Source organism: Onychostruthus taczanowskii, unplaced genomic scaffold (genome assembly GCF_017590055.1).
Source record: "Onychostruthus taczanowskii isolate IOZ18803 unplaced genomic scaffold, ASM1759005v1 scaffold13, whole genome shotgun sequence".
Lineage (NCBI taxonomy): Eukaryota > Metazoa > Chordata > Aves > Passeriformes > Passeridae > Onychostruthus > Onychostruthus taczanowskii.
This window is the reverse complement of record NW_024498462.1, coordinates 15,054,780-15,072,845: the sequence shown is the minus strand read 5'-3', so window position 1 is coordinate 15,072,845 and position 18,066 is coordinate 15,054,780. Positions and strand designations below refer to the sequence as shown.

The 18,066-nt window shown below is 54.2% G+C and overlaps 1 protein-coding gene across 4 annotated transcripts in view; it reads right to left on the bottom strand.

Annotated features, from left to right (window-relative positions):
• Window positions 1-16,534, bottom strand: part of ATP11C (ATPase phospholipid transporting 11C) — a 54,127-nt gene extending 37,593 nt beyond the window's left edge. For all 4 annotated transcript variants that reach the window (XR_005952065.1, XM_041396500.1, XM_041396502.1 and 1 more), the window contains exon 1: window positions 16,450-16,534. Coding sequence is in view for 3 of the 4 variants with exons in the window: in XM_041396500.1 (XP_041252434.1) it covers window positions 16,450-16,476 (27 nt within the window). In the remaining variant the exon portion in view is untranslated. The remainder of the gene's footprint in view (window positions 1-16,449) is intronic.
• Between the last annotated feature and the right edge of the window lie 1,532 nt (window positions 16,535-18,066).

Below are 18,066 nucleotides of genomic sequence, written 5' to 3'. Positions count from 1 at the left end.
TCCTAGTCCTGACCTGGAGAATCCTTCAGTTCTGGGTTTATTCACTGCATGGAGGATGATGGCAACTGCACCCTCCCTTACACTCACTCTTCTGTCCAACCCTCAAACCCATGCAAAATGTCTCACCACCACACTGGTACACACAGATTTAGTGCTGAGCTCAAAAACCCAAAAGGGTCTGCTTCTGCTATTTAAAAATCTCAGCTAAAATCACGAATGATGAAGCAGACAGTTTCACAGCACAAACTCCTCAGGATGACACACATGGTGCTGGGAAGCCAGCTGGGCTTGCTGGGGGTTTAATTTAAAGCAGAATGAGATGTCACAAGTGAATGTCAGCCTCCTGTCATGGGGGCCTGATGACAGCCCCGCTGCTCAGCAGCAGGACAAGGGAACTGCAGCAGAATAACCTCAGAAAGGCTGCTCTGCAGGACAACACAGCCAAAGACACCTGTGAGCAGCAGCAGGAATAACCTCAGCAGGGAAGAAAGGCTGCTCTGCAGGACAACACAGCCAAAGACACCTGTGAGCAGCAGCACGGGGCTCCAGCACAGACCCAGCCACCCCTCAGGGGTGACAGCACCCTGCAAACCACAGACAAACCCCCCTATCCAAAGGAGAGGATGTTAACACATACTAAACAAAGTACCTGAATGCACCAAAAGCACCAGAGCACCTCTACTTCAATGTAACTCTTCAGCATTTCCAGCTTCTGGTAACTTCTCTCAAAACCTTCCCAGCCTGCGACAAAGCCGAGGCCAGGCAGGTCCCTGCAGCTCTCAGGGGCTGAGGCAGCACCGTGAGCTCTGTCTCCATCAGCCTCCAGCTCTGGCCAGCCCAGAACACTCTGGTTTCTCACTGAACCAGAAAACTTTATTTTCAAAAGCAACAGAACTGTGCAATAGTTTAAAAATCAGCTTTTCACTGAAAAAAGGTTCCCCCTTTCATTTAGCGAAGTGTCCTTGCCACAGATGGTCACAGCCAAGGGAGAAGACCTGGCCAGCACCAGGAAGCATTTTGTGATGCTGAACTTAAAATTACACAATGAATTTAAAATACTCACTAAGAGCAAATAGAAGAGGGGAAGAGGGGTGAGGGGGAAAGAGTGGTGTTAGACCAGGGTAAGATCTCCTTAGAGTTCAGTTTTCGAATTTTAAAACATGACTAGGGAAGACATTTGTCAGTCTATGGTTCGAGGGCATTATCAGGCAGCAGAGCTGCTAAAACACCAGCAAACACTCTTCATACTCCACTTAGCCATACTAATCCTCAACCCTACAGCTTGCTTGCTTTGAAACCCCACCAGAGCAGGTGTCAGAACTGCCAAATGCCTGTCCCGAGTCAGCTGCCCAGCACAGGCTCAGCCTCTGCAGATGGATGCTCCAGGAGCCCAGGATCCAGCCCAGCATCCCTCATCCAAAGGGCTCATCACAGGCAACTTGGCAAGGTGCAAACAAAACCCAGCTAGAGAAAAGGTGCTCTGAAAAAAACAGGCTAAGACAGAAGGCCTGAGACTAGCTGCTGCTTGGGTGAATTGTCAAAACCAAAAACTTAAACAGTTAAAACCTGTGGACATGGAGCAGCAACAACTGAATGGATCCTGCTGCACCAGGAGCAGGTTCTGCCCAAAGGAAGCAGGAGCTCTTCCCTTCCTCTGTTTCCCACCCATGTCTGCACACCTGTAATTAAAGAAGTGTTCTTACACCATGCCTGTACCTGGGGAGGTCTGACCGCTCCCACTGCAGCCATCCTCACACCTCCAGGCTGCTGCTTAGAGCAGGAGGATCCTCATGCCCCACACGATGTCCCTGCACTCCCGACAGAGCCAGCAGCAGCCACCAGCACCCCCAGCAACAACCACCTCCACCAGCTCCCAAACTGGGCAGGGCTGGCACACATTCCCAGCTAGGGAATGCCACCATGCTCCCAGCCACACCACCACCACAGCAGCAGCAAACAGCCCCTCTTCTGAACTACAAACTAGACCCAAAAAAGGCTCCCTGATGTATCTGCTGCACGATGGAGGTGCCAGCCACGCTCTGACCAACCTGTGCCCCAGGAGCAGGAGGCAGAGCCATCCATCCACGCCACAGCAGTACCAGGCAGCTGAGACAGACGTCCCCACGCTGGTCCCCGCCGTGCCCCTGTCCAGGCTCTGGAGCCAGGCGTGCCTGGGGACCATCCTTCCAGCACGGGGAGGAAGTGACAGCTTCCCCTGCCCGCTGGCACGGCCTGGGAAGGGGCAGGGTGAGGGTCTGCCACTCACACGCACTGCCACGGAAGCCACCAAGTTCTGCTTCAAGCACTTCTGGAAAAGTGTTCACAAGGATTTCCGGACTATCCACAGAGAGCATGGTGCATGTGAAGCAGGAGCCAAGGAGAGCCCAAATCCAGGTGTGGCGCCCAAGCGACACGGAGCTCAGCACCAGCTCCTAGGAGGGCTTTCACCCCTCAACCCCCTGTTGTTCAGCTGCAGCATCACCTACACAATGAGTGCAATGCCAGGGTAAGAGTGGCACTGTAACCCCATGGTGCTCCCTCCAGGGTCTCCCAGGCTCCCAGCACTCACAGCACTTCATTTCCCACTCCCTCAACACCCCACGGAGTCACACCTGCCCACAGCCACACCAGAAGCTGGAAGGCTTCACATCCCATCCCTGTCCAGCCCCAGCAGGTGAGCAGAGCCCAGCCCGTGCAGGAGGTGCTGGCTGAGCTCAGCAGCTCAAAGCTGTCCCCAGGAGGAGCCCAGCCCGGCCCTCCGGGTCGTTAATAGATTGCTACGTCTTAATCACAGCTCTCAACAGAGACTTAGAGGCAGATTTAGGGAATAACTGCCAGCTTTTGGGAAAATTATAAAATATGCAGATTAGCAGGGAGAGGATTTAGACGACTTTTTCCGACTGCCTTTCATGAAAAATTTTAATTCTGATGGCAGAAAAAAAAAAATATTACTTGGATGCAATTCAAGCAGCTGCCTTGCTGCCTGGTGGGGTTCTACACAGCCCACAGCTCACAGTGCTGGAGTGAGCTGGTGCAGGCAAAAGCCAGAGTTTCTCCTGCTGCTTTGAGCCAAGCCTGCCAAAAGGATTACTCAAGAAAATAAAGAACTGCATTCCCTTCCTAGGCACTTTGTCATCTCCCTGGGCCAGAGCTGTTTGTGTGAGCACTGGGAGAAGCAGAGCTGTCTGTAGGGACCAGCAGTGCCAGACTGGGCACAGTGTGGGCACAGTGCCAGGGAAGCCACACTGCATTGTCCCACCGAGCCTGGGGGATGTGGGGATGCAGTAGGTGACCACAGCCCCACCTGCTGTACCGTGTCCCTGCCACCCAGAAGGCTCCCAGCAGCTGGCACACATCAAAGCAGCACCAGGGGGACACTGCAGACAGCAGGAACCGAGAGGAGGGAGGGAAGGAGGCCTTTCTGAGCAGAGCACCATCCTGTCTGCATCACCTAAGATGATGCTCTGTCCTGCAATGCGCTTCAAGCTCCAGCTCAGAGCTCCTGTTCCACTGCCCCGGTGCCTAACCAAGCCTACCAGCGAGTCAATCCCTCAGCAGGGCATCCAAACCAGCCTTCTGAAGGAGCTCAGCTGGAACACAACACAGAGGCAGGTACAAATCACAGGGGGTGAAGGTGAGGCAGGCGAGGCTGCTGTGCCTGGATCCCCAGGCTGGCAGCCGGCTGCCCGTCCTGGCTTCGCCCCAGGGCAGCTCCAGGGGCCCGGCTGCACCAGCATGGCACACAGGGCTGCTGCTGCAGCACCCCCTTCTCTGCCAGGGAGAAACTCACACGTGAACGGGTTCTGGAAAATGCTCTGGTGTAACCCAGCCCTCCCATACTTGTGCCTTTTATAAAGCCCACGTTTTGCCAGAAGCAGTTCTGAAATCAAGGCATTAGGGGGATAATGGCTATTTTCTTACATTGCCCAAACTTAGAAAACCCATCTATGCCCATGGAAGATCACCTGAGGCTTGGCATTCCACCATAAATTTTTCTTTGAGGAGACAAGAACAGGTATGATTTGAAGGTATCAGGCCAGGATTAAAAATGCCCACGGATGCAATTAATAACCCAACATATTGATGACTTGAAGCTGTTGGAGCATTGCAGAGAGATGGCAGAATTACCTTTGCAGCCCACAGCAGTCCCCAAATTCTCTGCCTGAGTTTGGGGAACTGTCCCTTCGTGCCCCTTTCCCCTTCTCCATCTGTGCCCTCCTCCCACAGGAATGTCCCTCCCAGCACAGGATCCTGCCTGCTGTGGGGAGAGCCCCTCCTCAGCACCCCTCCCCACTTTCTGGGAATCCACCACAGCACCCAGATGGCACCGGATAAAAGCTGCAAACCTGGGTAAAAATTAGCAAGCCTGGGTAAAAATTAATGGAGTTAGACTGAGTTCAACAGGAGAGGTGAACCTGTGCTCTGCAGCCACCGCTGACAAGCAGCCACTTCAAGGGGACTATTTCTAGGGCAGCTGCAAACAGAGTGTTTAATTATATCCCCCATATGGAAAGCAAGTGTCTGTGCTACCTTCTGGCCCTGTTTCCAGAAAAAAAGCAGCAGCAGAAGTAAAACTAAAAAACCACCAGCTTTTGATTTACTACAGTTCCAGAAAACACCAAAACCAGAACTAACTAGTAAAAAAAAACTTCTTTCATGTTTGCTGAAGATAACTTTAAGCCACAACGTAAACACAAATAACTCATAGAAAACAGATCTAATAAAAACCACAGGCATTTAAAAAAGATCATCTGCTAAACCCAGAGATGCTACAGTACAAGTACAAAGCTCAAACATTTGAATGAAATTATATTAAATATATGTAAAAGATTAAATCACACTACTAGGCTTCAAGTTCATGAATAGTTTGAAGTCTAATTGCTCCTGTATTGCTCCATTTATGATAAAAGTTGTAGAGAAGGCGACCTGATTTACAAAAAAAGCTTGCAAAAATAACAGCACCTCCCAAAACAGCCTGTTCTAGCTCCTGTTTCATTTAGCCTCAGAAGAACAAAGGAAAACACAGCCACAATTTTAAAAAGCCTCCATAAATTTACAGTAACCTCCCCAAAACATCCATCAGCCTCATTGCCCAACCAATGCATTTTTAATTGAGATTTCTTCTTGCCAATTTTCCCGTGACTCTTTGTCCTTAGTCATTCCTATGAGGGCACAAGTGGTGCTTTGAGAACACCCTCAATAATTCAGCAGCTTGGACTGTGCTTACCCACACCGACCACATCTTCCAGCAGATCTCCTGATTTAGAGAGGGAGCTCCATGGATCAGCACCAACCCCACCAGGCTCCCTGTCCCTATCAAAGGGTCAATAACACGCACAGACCTTGGAAAAACCAGCCAGCCAACAGTATCTGAAACACTGGGAGCTCATAGGTCCACGGGGAAGGGCTGAAGGCACACGCTGCCCGACCTCATTTCCCACTGGATGGGACTTTGCTGCTCACTCCTAAGCAGGATGGCAAGACTGGTAGCTTGGGAAAACAGCAGGTTGAAATTTAAACCAGGATCCCTTCTCCTGGGCTGAGGCTGAAGCTCCCATTGGTATTTCAGCCAGGAACACAACATGACCACCAAGGACTGACCGCTGGGTCGAGCCAGCTCCAGCCAAATGGGGGCCAGCAGGGGCATCCATGAGAGCCCCCAGCCCTAAAGAAGAGGAGCCTTGGGAAAAGGGCAGTGCCTGGGGGCTTTGGCAGGTGATGGGGCTCAGCACCCAGCCCTCATCCCTGGGATGATACAGCAGCACACGATGAGCTCCAGCACAGCACCAGAACCAGAGCACAGCATCCTTACAGCAAGTGGAGGGCAGCCAAGCGAGGGGCAGCAGCCAGAGCCCACCCCCATGTCCCCTCTGTCCCCAGGAGCTGCTGCCTCACCGCGTGGTCTGAGAGGGAGATCACCTTCAGCAAGGACAGCGGGCTGGGGAACAGCAGAGCCCAGCCAGGCTGCACTTCCTGGAAAAGCTGACTTAGCCAACAAAGCCACTGATAAAAACCTACAGAGACGTGGCTGGGTGGAGAGAACAGGGGAAAAGGCTACTTGAAAGATTTTGTAAGGGTGGAGAGAGGAAATAGAAAAGTTTTTTTTCCCTATATAATAAATTCAAAGGAGAGCCCAGCCCTATCCTGGACTTGAGGAGTGCTGTGCACAGGGGTGACAGCTGAAAAGACCTTTTTTGGCACGGATTTTGTTTTTCCTTCTGGAGGCAGTCTACCCTCAAACCAGGCAGCTCTGCATCTTCCCAGCAAGCATGCCACAATGGCTGCAATCAGAGCTTCTGTTCAGCAGCACTCTGCACAGAGCCAGGCCTACGAGTGATGCAGAAAGCCAAACCCAGAGAGGATTTGCCCCACTGGGGCAGCATTACTCCAGTGCTGCTGTCTGCTGCAAAATCTGCTGCTCCTGCTCAAACACAAGCGCCGACCTTCGGAAGTTTTCAGCATCTCAATTCTTCTTCTCCCTGCCCTGCTGGCAGCCAGGGTTATGAAACCATTGCTCATCTTGAAATACAGGCAGCAGATCTTTATTTTTGGCAATCCAAAAGAAAAGTTCGACCAGCATGCCGCCAGCATATAAAATTCAGGCTCATAGGAACACTTCAGGCTGGAGAACAGAAAAAGGACTTTGAATAAGAGCCAAATGTTTTGCAGAGGTCACAAAGCAAATACAACGAGGTCTTCCTGTCTTCAAAACTCTTCCTCCCTCCTCTCCCCGGCTCAAGCTGTGCACATATGTCTGTTCATCAGCAGCTATTTTAGCAGGGCAGCAAGCTCTCCAGAGCAGTGATTTGGCCTGGCAAAAAGTGAAATAAGAGCAAAATGGAAAAAAACTCCCAGTTTGCAACTGTCAGTGCTTGCACCACCCAGCAGAGCTGTAATTTGTTGGTTTTCCCGTTGTTTTCTGGTCCTCTGAAAGCCTGAGCTCTTCAGTTATGGAAACAAAAAACCCCTAAATACTATGTTATGTATCCCAGCTCGGCCAGACGTTACTCTAACCTCCGCCACCTACAAACATTTCGCCCCTTTTTAAGTTTTCCCAGCATTTCAGAGCCAGGCTGCCAGCTGACTGGCGAGAAGCCCATTTCCCAGAGCAGTTTCTTCCCTTTCCCCTGGGAAGCAAGCCTGCCTGGCTGAGCACACTCCAGGGCAGAGGCTGCAGGCTGCCCTGCCAGGGCACACCTCACCACAGCACCCCCGAAGGCAGGGCTGTCCCCCCAGAGCTGCCCAGAGCCATCCCCAGACCAAGCCTCCCCCAGGGAAGCTGTCCTGACTCCCCAGCAGCCCCAGGAGGGAGGACAGGGCAGGTCCAGCCTGCAGGGACTCCCTGAGTCCTGCACAGCATCCCAGGGTGCCTCAACCCCACACTGGGTACCCAAGGTCCCAGCACCTGCCATGCTCCTAACTCACATGGGTTCAGAGCAAGCTTTTCAACTCCAAAACCATAAAAGCTGTGGTGTTCTAACTCTGTCCCTTGCTGTACTACAGACAAATGGTTCCACAGAAGCAGCAGGAGATGAAAGGGAACAGAGGTAGAAATCACCTACTTCACCCCTTGCTCCACAGCCAAAGTCAGCTCCACATGACCCAGACCACACTGGGAACATTTCCATCTCTGGGTACCACAATGACCAACAGATTCATCCTTGGGGCTTCCAGGCACAGTCACACCAGGATACTGGATCAGTGAAATCCGCCCAGCCAGGACAGAAATCATCACCATGTGGCCCAGAACTGTTTATCTGCAGGAAATCCTTTGGCTGCTGTTCCAGCAGGGCTGGGGAAGGCAGCAGGGCAGAGCTGAGCAGTGCCCAGCACAGCCCAGCAGAGCTGCACACACAGGCTGGGATGGCAGCAGGGCAGAGGTGGGCACTGCCCAGAGCTGCACACACAGCCTGGGATGGCAGCAGGGCAGAGATGGGCACTGCCCAGAGCTGCACACACAGCCTGGGATGGCAGCAGGGCAGAGATGGGCACTGCCCAGTAGAGCTGCAGGCACATGAGGCTGGGATGGCAGCAGGGCAGAGATGGGCAGTGCCCAGCAGAGCTGCAGGCACATGAGGCTGAGGTTTCCCTGGCTCTGGCACCTCAGCCTGGGGGTTCCCCCGTGGTTCCCCCCAGCTGCAGAGCCCATCCCGTGCTGCAAAGCATCCCTGGGGATGGCTCAGCCATCTCCAGCCCATCAGGCTCTTCCTTAGCCAGGCACCAGGGCGTTCCCGCTCAACACGAGCTCCTTCTCCCAAGGTTTCCTCTCTCTGCCTGCTTCCCACCCTGCACTCACTGCAGTGCTACTCACCAAGTGGAAAGTCCCACTTCCACCCAGTCAACTGCCCCAGGAGAATCCACCCCACGGAAACTATGTGCTCCACACTATCAATTTGGCTGATACAGGACAACAGCCCTGCGGGCATCACAGCTGAGTTTTACTGCACTCCCTCCCTGAGCAAACAATGTAAGAAAAGGTGAGCTGTAAGGAAGGAGGAAAAAACAAAAAGAATAAAACCTTCCACAACTCAGACCCAACAAAAGAGGCATGCAAAACACCACCCAGAGCAAACAGAAATAAAATTCATTAATACTGCATTTCAAGGCTGGCTTTGCAGCCCCCTGAGTGCAGTCTGAGTCCCTGCAGACAGCAGCTGCTTGGCTTGGTATGACTGCTGGGGAGGAATTACACAGAAATCATAATAAAAGATGGAAGGGCTGCTCACAAAAGTGGATTTTTTTCTCCCTGCATTTAATTTCCCGGCAGTGAGATGTATTTTTTTATTTTTTTCCTCTCTTAAGCCAATTGAGACTCCAGCAGCAGAGCACAGCGTCGCTGCAGTCAAGCAGTATTTAATTTGTATTACTGCTGAAGAGATCTTGGATGGCAGCACCAAAGAAGCGCTTCAAATTGTCTGGCCTTGCCTGTTGCACATCTTACTCAGCTTTTCTAGGTCCTTTACAGCACCAGAAACAGAGGATCCCTCTGGATTGCAAATCAGTGCATTTGCCACAATAGTGCAAACAAATTACGTCAACCAAGTGAGCAATGTCTCTGTTTCCCACTTCAATCATCTCACAGAATCTTGTTAAGGTACATGCCAGATGAAGAGATTCTCTGAAAACATACAGCAAAAAATTACCAAGCCCTCCATAAACAAGGCTGGAGTCCTTTCACCTACAGATCCTGAAAATCAGCTGAAAACAAGAGCAAAAAGCCTGCAGCAAAGCATTACTCAGCAAAGGCCACAATGGAGTTCAACAGGAATCTTGCTCAAAACGGGAAATAGAATAGAAAAACCTGATTTGAGAGCAAAATACCCAGCTAGAACAGCCTTGCAGGGGCTTAGCCCTCCTTCTGCTGCAGGAGGAAAACAAAAAGCTCTTTACAAACAACTGGATCATGCACTCAGCTCTCATTAAGGAGGGCAGGACAAACATCTCTGAAGCGCTATCAATTCCACAACTCAGACCCAGGAGATGTGGATGGCCAGAGGAGATGTGCTTTTAGACTAAATGGGCTTCAGCTGGAATTCCATCCCCAACAACACCACTGAGGTTTGGGGAAAAACCCACTAGAGTCAGCAGGAGGCAACAGGTGCCCACAGGAGTGGGCAGAGGAGCTGCAGAAGGGGCTAAACATTTTGGAGAGTATTGGTTCTGATCAGCACCTGAGGCAGTGAGCATCCCTGTGAGAGCAGGAAAAACAATGCAGAGGAGGAGGAGCAAAACCTAGGACAGCTTTCCTCCCACCAGGGAGCCTCAGCTCCTCTCCCCACCCCACTGTCCCACGTGGAGCCAGGATCCAAATGCACTTTGCAACCACCAGAGCAGTGCCCTGTGCCAACCACTGCCCAGCAGCTCCCTGGGTTTGGGCCCAGCCTGAGAAAGAGCCCGTAAGCAAAAATAAATATATACATTTAATGCATCTCTAGATATTGCTTAGATGCATATTTAATGTGCATATACTGCATGCATGTATATTTAATGCATACATACCCACTGAAGTCACTGCAGCCTCTGGGCAGAACAGGCTTTTCCTGACCCAGCAGCCGTGCTGCTGCCAGGGTGAGGGCAGGAAAGAGGAGACCTTCTAAAAGAGGAACGTTTCAGTTCCCCCAGGCTACAAGTTAGTAAATGAAGCTTTAAAGCAGTTTGCCACTCACTGCCATCCCCTGCAGCACACAGGCAGCAGCCTGGCCCTCCTCCCACGGCAGGGTTAAAGCACTCCATGGAACAACTCCGTGCTCAAGTCTTGGAATCAAGCTTACTGCAAAAAAGCAAAATACTGGCTGCCCAAAGCAAACGTCAGGCAGTTCAGGCAAGGCTGGTGAACAAGGCACTGGTGGCAGGCTGGGTGAGTGGAGGCAGCTCAGCAAACTGCAGCGTGCTGTCACAGCAGGGGCTGCAGCTGCTGGAGGAGCCAGCCTGTGGAACGGGTGTGTGAGCCAAACTACACAAGAGTACTGTACAGTCATTTCAACAATAGTAACAGAAATGGCTCACCACCATCAGCAAGGTGAGCAGCAGCATCCTTGTTACCTACCTGCAATGAGCAGACCCCTGTGACTGGCACGGTGTCCCTAAGGGCAGGGCAGGCTCTGGGCAGAGCCCATTTCCCTGTGCCCTTCCTGCAGGGCTGGGAGCTCCCAGGGCAGCAGGGATCACCCAACAGCTGCTGGGCCAGCCCTGCCTGCAGCCCACCACCTGCATGGCCCCAACAAGTCACAGAAAGCTGCAAACCTCCAGGCAAACAAGGGAAAACACTGAAAAAACCCACCACTGAACCTCAATGTTCCTAATTGAAGTAGGAAATAAAATCTTGTCTACTTGCAAGAGGTGAGGGAGCTGGCAGGGGCAGAGCTCAGACGCGTGTCAGGCTCTCGTGGCTCCCACAGCATCACCTTGGGGCTCCAAGCCCAGCCTGGACACAGGGGTGCTGGCTGGCAGAGCACAGGCAGGTGAAGCCCACAGCACCCAAAACCAGCCCGTCCTTCCCAGACCTCAGAAAGCACAGAAACATTTCCAACACGAGCACTGAGAAGCAGACTTCAGTCTAGATGCAGAGGTAAGGCAGACCTCAGAAAGCACAGAAACATTTCCAACACGAGCACTGAGAAGCAGAGGTAAGGCGTTTCCCAGGATAACCTCGGGATAGCCTGTCCTGGCACAGGGCACCAGCTGCTGCCCTCTCCCCTGGGCAGGGGACACATTTGGGCAGAGAGCCAGTGGGTGACTGCCCGAGCCATGCAGGAAAACCTCCCCACTGCCCTCCAGCCCCAGCACCCGCCCCCACACACCACAACACAGGAAACTCCCCTGGAAAATCCCCCAGCAGACGTTTTCAGGGAAAGGCAAAGGGGTTAACAGCACATGCGATCACCCCGTGCCCAAGATGCCTGGAAAATCCCCCCTTCCAGGCACCCTGCAATGCCAGCTCCTCTGCAGGCACATCTCAGCCACTGAGATGCTCCCCACCTGGCCAGCCCAGCATTTTCTGGCAAAGGTTTAAACCCCCCAAGGGAGCACAGTCCCACAATGGAAGGAATTACACACTTGGGACAAGAGATGCAAGCATGGTGCCACGGGAGGAAGATGCTCACAGGGACCAAACCTGCATTGCTAAAAACTAATTTGGGAGTGAAGGTTTCGTCTGACTTAGAGACACTCTGAATGCTCTCCATCAGTTTTGCTTTTAACTAACACTTAAAAATAAATCTCTCCACTAGAGACAGGTACAGCCAGAACACAGCAGTTGTAATCAGAAAGGAAACACATAAACCAAAGGCAACAGGATGAAATTAAAGGCAAGGCTGAAAAGCTTGTTATTAATAGATGTCCTGCTTGCTTTTACAAATTTTATTATTAAAAGCAAATTGCCATGTCTTCAGCTGCAGCTCCAGTCAGCTCAGCTCCGAACCTCTCCTGCACAGCCCAGACAATTATCATTACTCTTAGCAAAACACCAGCTGGGGACAAAAGTGGCATGGAGGGAAGAAGAAAATAGAGCCAAGACTCCTTATTCTCCACAGAAGAGTTTCAGCATGCCACAGGTTTAATCAGAAGCATCACTCATCATTAATGTTTGACTGGTGCTTTCCAGCCCTCCCTACAGTGATTCCCAACTTCCCAAACTTTCACTGAACACATGAACACATGCAGCTGTTTATCCCAGGCCAAGCTTTTTGTTTGATTTTTATTTATTTTTAGTCAAATGGCTGAGCTATTTCTGGGAATAAGGCTACAGTTAGGAAACATTAAAAAGGAAATGGTTACAGGAATTTCATAAACCCCTATGTCCCCCAGAACCTGAGAAACTCCTGTGTCCCCATTTTCCAGGGAAGGAGCCCCAATGAGGGATTGCAGCCCTAAGCTTTTTGCAGTTCCAGCTTCCCTATTTGAGCCTCCCTTGACTTCTCTGTGGTCAAGCATGAGCTGCCCTGTGGCTGCTACAGGGGAACTGCCTGAGCACATGGAATGCTGCTATCACGCTAAACACATCTCACAAAATCAAAAAGATTTTCATGAAAATCTCAAGTGGCTCCATTGAAATCCATACTCTTTTGAAGTGCGGGATTTCTCCAAGCAGAACTGCCTCCTGGTGTCACAGAGACACCCCAGCCCCAACCTTTGCTGCCTGCAGGTTTTTGTCACATCAATGAAAGCAAAACACTTCCTGCAGAAGCTGGCATCAGGTACAAGGTACCTGACATGCAGCCTCACTCTGCACGTGTTAACATGGCTAGACTGGAGGGGAAAAGACAACTCCTACAGCTTCCAACTCCTAACTGTAATCATCTTTATTATTAGAGTAGGAACTGCAATCACACACTAATGTTTGGTTCACACTCTGTGGAAAAAAAACCCCAAGTGTGAAAGAAAATCACAGATGTGCTCTGTGTGCAAAAATAGATTTTGTTACACACTTGCTGCACATCCTGAAGATGGGATGTAAATCAGCATCCTCCACCACAGCCTTGGACCTCTTCCACACCCCCAGCACCCCGAGCTGGGCAGGGACAGCCCCACACTGCCCAGTGCACCCCAGGGGCTCCCCCCATCCACCCCTGCCCCTTCCCACCTATTCCCAGTGCCAGTGGGGAATTGCCTGCCCACCTAAAGAGTGACTTTGGGCCATTTCCCTTTTCCAGCCACCTGAACAGGTCTCAGTGGGAATCTCCTGCAGGGCTCCAGGATCTGCAGGGCTCCAGGCAGGACCTGCAGGAGACCGTGACCGAGCTGGGGGTGCCCCAGGGCTGGCACACAGAGAGGGGTGCAGACCCCAGCAGGAGCAGTGAGAACATCTCTGCAGCCTGTGACAGGCACAGAGGCACACAGCTCCAGCCCAGGGACAGCCCTGACACCCACCTAAGAGGCACCTTCTCCCCCACACCAGGCACACAGCGCTGAGAACCAGCAGCTCACAAGGAGCCCGGCACCTGCCAAACACCAGGGATTTACCAGCACACGGGCAGCAAAGAGGATCAGCCCCCGAGGCATTTCATTAAACTGGAATAACACCACTAAGGTCCTATTGTTACACTCTGCACAAACGCACCAACAGAAGAATTGTGCTCCCAATTACAGACTGTTGTTTGTTTTCTTACTTGTGCTAGGTTTTGAACACAAACAGGAGAGTACCAGAGCAAGGAGCTGCACTGACTGCAGAGGCAGGAGACCCAGCAGAGAGCACTGGGCTCAGCAGCAGGCACCCCAAGAGGAGGGAGAGCTCCCTGGGGTGCCTCACCCAGCACCCCGGGGTGCCTGCACCGTGAGCAGGGTCACAGACCCAGGGCTCGCTTCCAGACTGGCCTTAAATCAAAGCAAATTGGGAGGAAAAGTGAAAACAAGGCATCAGTAACTTTGTGCATTCCTCACTTATCTCTCGCTCCAGCCCCAGTGGGCACTGCCCCAGCCCCGGCAGGGCAGTGGTGCAGAGCTGCAGCCCCAGGGCACAGCTGTCACACGGTGTGCGATGCAGACACAGGCAGCAGCACTGCCCAGCCAGCTGGGAAGAGCACAGTGCTCACCCCAGCGCCGTGAGGAGCCCAGCAGAGTGACCCCCAAACCTGCCCTGGACACCCCCACACTTCCCCACTCCACTCCTGCACCCTCCCACAACAGCCGTACAAGCAGCAGGAGACTAAAAATAAGACTCCAGTGCTAGAATCTGTTTCCAAAAAAGAATTAAAGTTATATTTCAAGTTGACAGTATCTCCTAAAAGTGGATTAACCATGGCAATGCAATCCCACCTCCCCGCAGCGATCCCAGCCCCGCTCTTCCTTTGACAGGGATTATTTTGGTGGTGCAAATCGAAGTTCAGAATCCAATTTGTTTCTGCAGAGCATCAGTCTGTACCCCCAGGTAGCTATGCAGACCCACATGCACCACTCTACCCTTCCTACCCTATCCAGGATAAGAGTTCATAGGAGGGAAAAACAGAGCCACAAACAGTCACGCTGATAGGGCAAGTCACCTCCATTGTGCCTAAGCTGCGAGTTACAACAGAAAACAGGATTTTTTAATAACTGTTGGTATTTATGAGCCTCAGGCAGAGACCACACAGCACAGAGGTTACAGTGTTTGTCTGAGCAGCCCAATGGGATCTTAAGTGTCAGAACATCTGCAGCCTTTAATAACTGCAGTGAATTTCTGCAATGCCACGGCCCCAGGATGAGCATCCCCTGAAGCCCGGCAGTGCCCATCCAGGACAGCACTGGGGGACAGTTCCAGAGAGACGGGCACGGGCTGCCCTCTCCTGCGGGGGAGCAGGAGGGCGAGGACTGCCCCAAGCCTCCCGTGGCTCCCTGCAGGGCTGGGGACAGGGCAGAGCTGCAGCAGCAGGGCAGGAGCTGCTCCATCAGCCAAGGCTGATACGGGGGGACCCACACCACTTGTGCCAGCCTGATAAAAGGCTCGCTGCTGCTGAAACGCTGCTCGCAAAGCCACGAGGTGGAAGCAGCGTCTAAAGCCCACACCAACACCGCAGCTGACCTGGCAGTGTGTGCTGGCCCTGAACAGAGCTGTTCCCCCAGCCAGAACACACCCCTACCCTCCCAAAGGGCTGCTGCAACAGCTCGGCCCCCACAGAGCCTTTGGAAACACCTGGGCTGTGCAGGGAGGTTTTCTCTCCACCTCAGGGGACATCACACCCCAGCAGCACTGAACGCCCCCTCGCCATGCCCTCAGAGGTGACACAGAGACGGTGTGGGACCCCCGGGCAGGGCAGGGACTGCTCATGACGAGGGTGCTGGATCCAGAACCCAGGCAGGCACCTCCAGCTTCCCGCTCACAGGAAGCGGCCACCTAAAAAAGCTTTCAACTGAACTCGGTGGAGATGCCTCAAACCACAAACGCCTCTCGACATGACTGGGACAAAAACTCCCGCTAGGGTGGGTGGGGTAGGAAGCACTCAGGGCAGAGCTGAACTCCAAAGGCATCAAAGGCAGAAAGTCAGGGCAGGCACCGAGTTCCATCTGATCTATCCCTCCCCGAGGCTGCAAAACAATGGTTGTGGTAGGTGTGTTCTCCACAGGGCTAACCCAGAGCCTGCAACAGAAACACCGCCTACGAACAGAAAACCAGCCCAAAAATCAAACCCTTCCCTGCCAAGCTCCGCAGAGCTACCTCCAGACTTAAAAAGGCGATTTACGGTCCCTCGCGCTCCGAGCCTGGGAAACCTGGCACAAACACCTCGCTGCAAAGCAAAGGCGAAGAGGAAAGCGCATCCCGGCGGCTGCGGGCAGAGCCCTCGATGCCGGCAGGTCCCGGGGTGTGCCCGGGCAGCGGCTGCGAGCCCCGCAGGGCTCGGGGCTGACAGCACCCACACCGCCCCAACTCCAGGAACTTTGCTAACTACGCACTGCGCAATCGGTGACACTGCTGGATAAACAGCAGCGCCCGAAACCATCTCCGAACACCGCTTTTCGCACATTTGCTGCGGAAAAGGAAAAAATGAGTAATTACAGAGCCCAGGCCAAGCAGTGAGGTCACGGTGCAATCTCCCAGCAGCTTATGTGGCAGCGGGAAGGGCTCGGGATGGAGCCGGCGGAGCGGCGGGGGCACGGCCCGCATCCCGCCCCGGGCAGGAAGAGCACGCGGCCGGGGCAGAGCCCTCCGGCAGCTTTGGGAGCCGGCCCCGCTTTGTCCCGCCGCGCTGGAGGCGGCGCCGCCCCGGAGCAGCCTGGGAGCGCAGCGCGGCCAGCCCCGCCGCCACCGCCGGGGGGAGCCACTGAGCCCCCGGGGACGAAAAAAAACAGCATTTGGGTTCTGGCAGCAAAAGCAACTTCTGGAGGGGTCGCAGGGTCGGACGGAGCCGCCGCGGCGGGGCCGGGGCCGCGGGCGGACCCCGCGGGGAGGGGGATGCGGGAGCCCCCGCGGGAGAACGGCCCCGGCACACGGAGAAAAACAGCGAACTTCGCCCGCCCGCGCCCCGGCCCCGCACTCACCAGGCGGCTGAGGCTGCGGCGGAGCATCGCGGCGGCGCCCGGCCCCGCCGCGCTCACCGCCGCATCGCCCGGCTCGGCTCGGCCCGGCGGGGACTGGGGACACGCGGGGACAGGGACAGCCCGGCCGGACCCGCGGGGACTGGGGACACGCGGGGACAGGGACAGCCCGGCCGGACCCGCGGGGACTGGAGACAGGGACAGCCCGGCCAGACCCATGGGGACAGGCGGGGATAGGGGAGCCCGGCCGGACCCGCGGGGACTGGGGACACACAGGGACAGGGGAGCCCGGCCAGACCCACGGGGACTGGGGGCAGCCAGGTCGGACCCACGACGGGGACTGGGGACACACAGGGACAGGGGAGCCCGGCCAGATCCAGGGGGACTGGGGACACACGAGTCGGACCCACGGGGACAGGGGACACACGGGGACAGCCTCGCCCCGCCAGACCCGCTGCCGTCCCCTCCCCGTGCGGGTGTGTCCCCGCCGCAGGGCCCGCGGTGTCACAGACCCTGCAGACCACCGCCATCCAACCCCTGTCCTGGCAGGGACACCTTCTGCGGGCCCTGTCCCACCCGGCCTTGAGCATCCGCTCCTCTTCTGGACAGCCCGTGCCAGAACATGCACACTCCCGAGCATCCGCTCCTCTTCTGGACAGCCCGTGCCAGAACACTCCCTGGGGAAGAACTGCTTCCTAATATTTCACCAAAACCTGCCCCCTTTCAGTTTAGAGGGCTGCTCCCTGTGTGACCTGCCCAAAGCGCCGTTCCCCCTGCCCCTATAACTGCATGCCCCATTAAAAGGGCCTGCCCAGCAATCCTGCATCCACTTCAGGCACCGAAGGGACTCCAAAGGCTCCTCAGAGCCTTCCCTTCCACCATGTGAACACCCCAGCTCTCCAGCCTGCCACCACAGCAGGGATGCTCCAGCCCTCAGAGCATCTTCCTGGCCTCCTCTGAACTTGCTCACAGGTGCACATGGCACTGCAGGCGGGGATCTCAGGAGCAGAATGAGGGGCAGAACCCTTCCCTCACCTGCTGGTGCGGGGCAGGTTTGGCTTTCTGGGCCGTAAGCACAGCCCTGCCCCTCTGCTGCAGAGACCCAGCCACGGCCACCGTGCTCAAGCAGCCAACAAACACACCCTGGGCACTTTCCCAAGCCAGGACTGCCACAGAAGCTGCTCAGAGTCTCTGGGTACGTTTCCCCACCAGAAGCTCTTCCTGCCACGCGTGGCTCAGCCAGGCCAGGCTGTTCCCAGGGCAGCTTTGCAGCCCCCCAGCCCAGAGCTGCCCAGCACTCCCTGGTCCTGCAGCGTTCCTGCAGCACCCAGGCTGAGCACACAGCCCCTTCCCCCAGCTGGGACAGCAAGAGGGGCAGCAAAACTCACCTGAAATGCTTCCTCCAGGGAGCTTCTCCCTAGTCCAGCAGGCACAGAGCATGAGAATATTAATGTAAACAACCAAAACTGAAAAAGAAGAGATCTGACCTAAAAAAAGCTACACGTTTTTGTTATGTTTTCAACACCAAATTGAAAAAGAAAGAATGTAACCTAACAAAACCTACGTGTTTTTGTTACATTTTCAACACCAAGTTGAAAAAGACATCATGGACCCTAACAA